Source organism: Salvelinus alpinus, chromosome 9 (genome assembly GCF_045679555.1).
Source record: "Salvelinus alpinus chromosome 9, SLU_Salpinus.1, whole genome shotgun sequence".
Taxonomy (NCBI): Eukaryota; Metazoa; Chordata; class Actinopteri; order Salmoniformes; family Salmonidae; genus Salvelinus; species Salvelinus alpinus.
Genome location: NC_092094.1, coordinates 76,634,751 through 76,639,512, shown reverse-complemented (window position 1 = coordinate 76,639,512; position 4,762 = coordinate 76,634,751). Strand labels below are relative to the sequence as shown.

Genomic DNA, 4,762 nt, shown 5'->3' with positions numbered 1-4,762 from the left:
TGTTTGGCTCTGAATATGTATCATAATAATTTATAGAATAATATAAAATACTAACGAATAATGAAAAGGTTCCTGGAGTATCCTTTAGGGGTTCTTCAAATTGAAACTGTGGGGGAACCCCTAAAAGTTATTCGAAGAACCTTTTGTGGGAAACCCCATAAATTCTTCAAAGAACCCCTTATAATGGTTCCTCGAAGACCCTTTTGGGGTTCATTTTTTAAACTCCCTGTCCACCCTCCCTGCATTAGAATATTTTTTGGGGGGGTTAACTGCCTTGCTCAGAACGACAGATTTTTACCTTGTCGGCTCGGGGATTCAATCCAGCAACCTTTCAATTGGTTAGCGCGTTTTCCCACTAAGCACCACTAATGATCCGCTACAAGACCATGGTGCTTGCCTACGGAGCTGTGAGGGGAACGGCACCTCCGTACCTTCAGGCTCTGATCAGGCCCTACACCCAAACAAGGGCACTGCGTTCATCCACCTCTGGCCTGCGCGCCTCCCTACCTCTGAGGAAGTACAGTTCCCGCTCAGCCCAGTCAAAACTGTTCGCTGCTCTGGCACCCCAATGGTGGAACAAACTCCCTCACGACGCCAGGTCAGCGGAGTCAATCACCACCTTCCGGAGACACCTGAAACCCCACCTCTTTAAGGAAGACCTAGGAGGGGAGAAAGGAATCCTTCTAACCCCCCCCCCCCCCCCCCCCCTTAAAAGAGTTAGATGCACTATTGTAAAGTGGTTGTTCCACTGGATATCATAAGGTGAATGCACCAATTTGTAAGTCGCTCTGGATAAGAGCGTCTGCTAAATGACTTAAATGTAATGTAAATGTAAGCTACCTGCCGCACCATGGAAGTCAGTAGATAGGCTTTCTTCCAATCGCGAAAGATTTTCATGCGACTATTCTAAAATCTGCATAAATAAAATATGTGCATTTTCCCACTAGAGATGTGTTCCATCAAATTGATTTGTTGCGGATTAAAGTCTGTGCGTGATCCGTAGTGCACATGAAAATGTATTTTGCGGTTAAATTCCCATGTTGGTTTCCATCACATTTTCAACTCTACTGATGGTTTTGTCACTAAAAATGTTGTGTTATATAGTGATTGTGCCCACTCTGGTATTGGCACATGCGCTATAGACAACATTTTGCAGTTAGGTTTACAGTGCGTTTATAGCCAATACACGATATGATTAGTATAGACAAAAGAGAGAGATTATTTTAATTTGTCAAATGGCAGTCAAGCATTGTTCATCATGTCACCAGAATAAGACCCTCAATATTTATTGGAAAGGCGCATCAAACTCATCATCACCTTGCACTTTCACTACGCTGTGAAGTTCATCATAATTTATTTAATCTGTAGCCTAATAAACTGCGTGCTTTCCCGAGTCATAGTGGGAGGTCCATGTGTTTATGGATAATTCCATCGCCTGACTCCAAGTTTAATTCCAGATGATGGTTATTATATCAATATTTGCTCATAGAGGCGTTTCCACAGCCAATTCCTTCATAATTAATTTTAGACACAAAAGATTCCACCATGTCGAATTAACAAATTATCTGTCAGCATATACAATTGTACCAACACTTCCTTCAAACACAGCTGTCGTTATTATTATAAATGTTTTATTAAGTATGACTTTACTCACATAAAAACTGTGGATGGAAATGTGGTTTCAGAGTGTCGAATTTAGACAACAAAAAATGTCATTTCTAATTTGCTATGTGAGGCTTATTTGATCAATAGAAGTTCGTAATGGTTAGGTTGTTAATTAAGAATGCACTGATATAAGTGGACGCAAGTTCGCCATCTAAATAAATCGAGTTGTGCCTGTTATTCACACGCGTATGTGTCCTCTCATTGGCTAGAATGTTCCCATCTGATTGGGCCTCTTGCATATTTGACTAAATGTATTTCCACTTTAAGAGAGGTCACTCGACTATCTTGTCAATATAATAGAACATCTTTGGTTCTCAGACAGTGGTCTGGCTACCTAGGTAACTATTCTTGGGATGGCTGCAGAAAGGCTCATATCAGCGGTTTCTGACTACCCAGAATTATACAACTCAACTTTGACTTCATATAGAGATCCGGTAAAAAAATTAGACGCATGGAAGGCTGTGGGTAAACAATTGGGACTGAAAGGTATGATATGATTAGCTAACAACGTTAGCATACATTTTGGCTAACTAACGTTAGATAGCTAGCGCTAGCACGAGTTTAACTTGTCAATGTTCTCACTAACGTTAGTTATTAAGTATGACATCTGACTATTGAATAGATTGCAAACAACATTCAGACCGGCCTCGCTAGCGGGTAACCTCCAGGTATAGCTAGCTAACGTTACTGTTTTGCCTGGTTAGTTTCAGTTGTTTGTAAAAAAAAATGTGCAACTGTTCTTCTTTATTGTTCTGTTAATTAAATTTGTTTAGTTAGTTACATTGTATTAAATAGTATGCTACGTGCCTATGTCAATATACCGTGGAGAGTAGCTAGTTAACATGCATTGTGGCAGTGTGTCACGATTTGTTTACTTGTTAGCTAGCTAGCTCATTAGCTCACCATCAAATGTAAACAATGAATGGAGCAAAAATGCATTACATTTATATATGTAAATATCTCATGATTTATATCATTCGATAGGCTATGGTTATCAGCTGTGCAACGTTTGAATTCTGGAGTCAGTTTTTTGGATGCCACAGGGATGCTGGTCCATGTTGACTCCAATGAATCCCACAGTTGTGTCAAGTTGTCCGGATGTCATTTGGGTGGTGGACCATTCTTGATACACACAGGAAACTAAGTGTGAATAACCCAGCAGTGTTGCAGTTTTTGTTACAAACCGGTGCACCTACTACCATACCCCATTCAAAGACACTTAAATGTTTTGTCTTGCCCATCCACCCTCTGAATGGCACACATACACAATCCATGTCTCAAGGCTTAAAACGTAATATTTAACCTGTCTCCTCCCCTTAATCTACACTGATTGATGTGGATTTAACAAGTGACATCAATAAGGGATCATAGCATTCACCTGGTCAGTATTTCATGAATAGAGCAGGTGTCCTTAATGTTTTGTACACTCAGTGTGTGCTGCTGCTACTCAGATAATAAACAATCTTGATTGCCCAGTCACTTTACCCCTACCTACATGTACATATTACCTCAACTACCTTGTACCCCTGCACATTAACTCCTTGTATATTGCCTCTTTATTTTATTGTTACTATTTAAAAAAATTAAATGTTTACTTTTTAACTGCATTGTTGGGAAAGGGCTCTTAAGTAAGCATTTCACTGTGAAGTCTACACCTGTTGTATTCAGCGCTTGTGATAAATAAGTTGATTTGAATTTAACTCCAACGTTGGCTTTAGCCTTTACCAAACTAGGCCGAAGTGGCGTGTTTCCATTGAGCCAAACAATAGACTCAGTGTTGTGTTTCAACTAACCAAATATGTAGACTAGGGGGTGACCAAATTGGAAGACTAAATGTGTGAACACAGCTCATCAAAATGACCATGTCATAAACCATTTATTACACTGATATAGCCATAAAGAAAAGTAAAAAATTGATTACTGTCAGATGGTAACTTGCATGTCCTCCTTTTTTTGTTCCAGAGGAAGATGCCCGAAAGAAATGGAGAAATCTGAGGGATGTGTTTACAAGGAAAGTGAAAGCAGATCGGATTCGTGGTGGCAAAGGGAAGGCCCTCAAAAAATGGCGATACAGTGAATTAATGGCATTTCTGATCCCATACATACAGCGTGGTAGAGGCACTGGCGGAAACAATAGCACAGAGGAGTTTGATGATGGAAAAGATGACACAACTAGCAACTCTGATGTCCTGATTGATCTTGATGGAAGTGTGGTTGATACCAAGATGTCACCACCTTTGGACAACAACTTGCATGAGATGACATGGAAAGATTCTTGGCAAACAGCTGGACAGGGAGACAATGAGGATGAGATGTTTTTCATGAGCCTTCTCCCTCACCTCAAGCGGTTACCTTACCAGAAAAAGTGTGCAATTAAGCTGAAATTCCACCAACTTCTCCATGATGCTGAATTTGAGGACGCAGATTAGTGAATCTATATTTTGTCTCAAGGATTTGGGACTTTCTTAGGACAGAACATTTTGATGGAAATGCACACACATCTTACAAATTTCTGAGTTTGAGCCCACCGATGATGTTTCAGTGTGGGAGTGATGGACGGGAGAGGGCTGTAGTTTAATGACAACCGAACTGAGCTAGAAACAATTTTTTGTTTTACATTTTCTGTAGCCTAATATTTGTGGAGAGGGCTGCTGTAAACATATAGACCCTTTTTACATTATATACATACATACATACAGTGGCTTGCGGAAGTATTCACCCCCCTTTGCATTTTTCCTATTTTGTTGCCTTACAACCTGGAATTAAAATAGATTTTTCGGGGGTTTGTATCGTTTGATTTACACAACATGTCTACCACTTTGAAGATGCAAAATATTTTTTTGTGTGAAACAAACAAGAAATAATAAAAAAAAAAACAGAGAACTTGAGCGTGTATAACTATTCACCCCCTAAAGTCAATACTTTGGAGGGCCACCTTTTGCAGGAATTATAGCTGCAAGTCTCCTGGGTATGCCTCTAGAAGCTTGGCACATCTAGCCACTGTGATGTTTGCCCATTCTTCAAGGCAAAACTGCTCCAGCTCCTTCAAGTTGGATGGGTTTCACTGTGTACAGCAATCTTTAAGTCATACAACAGA

General features: G+C 40.0%; 1 protein-coding gene across 1 annotated transcript; it reads left to right on the top strand.

Moving 5' to 3' along the window:
- The first annotated feature begins 1,951 nt into the window (after positions 1–1,951).
- Positions 1,952–4,548, top strand: LOC139530644 (transcription factor Adf-1-like). Its single transcript, XM_071327231.1, has 2 exons — positions 1,952–2,151; positions 3,628–4,548. Exons 1-2 carry the CDS (start codon positions 2,019–2,021, stop codon positions 4,092–4,094), a joined length of 600 nt encoding a protein of 199 aa, XP_071183332.1. The 5' UTR covers positions 1,952–2,018; the 3' UTR covers positions 4,095–4,548.
- Positions 4,549–4,762: the final 214 nt, after the last annotated feature.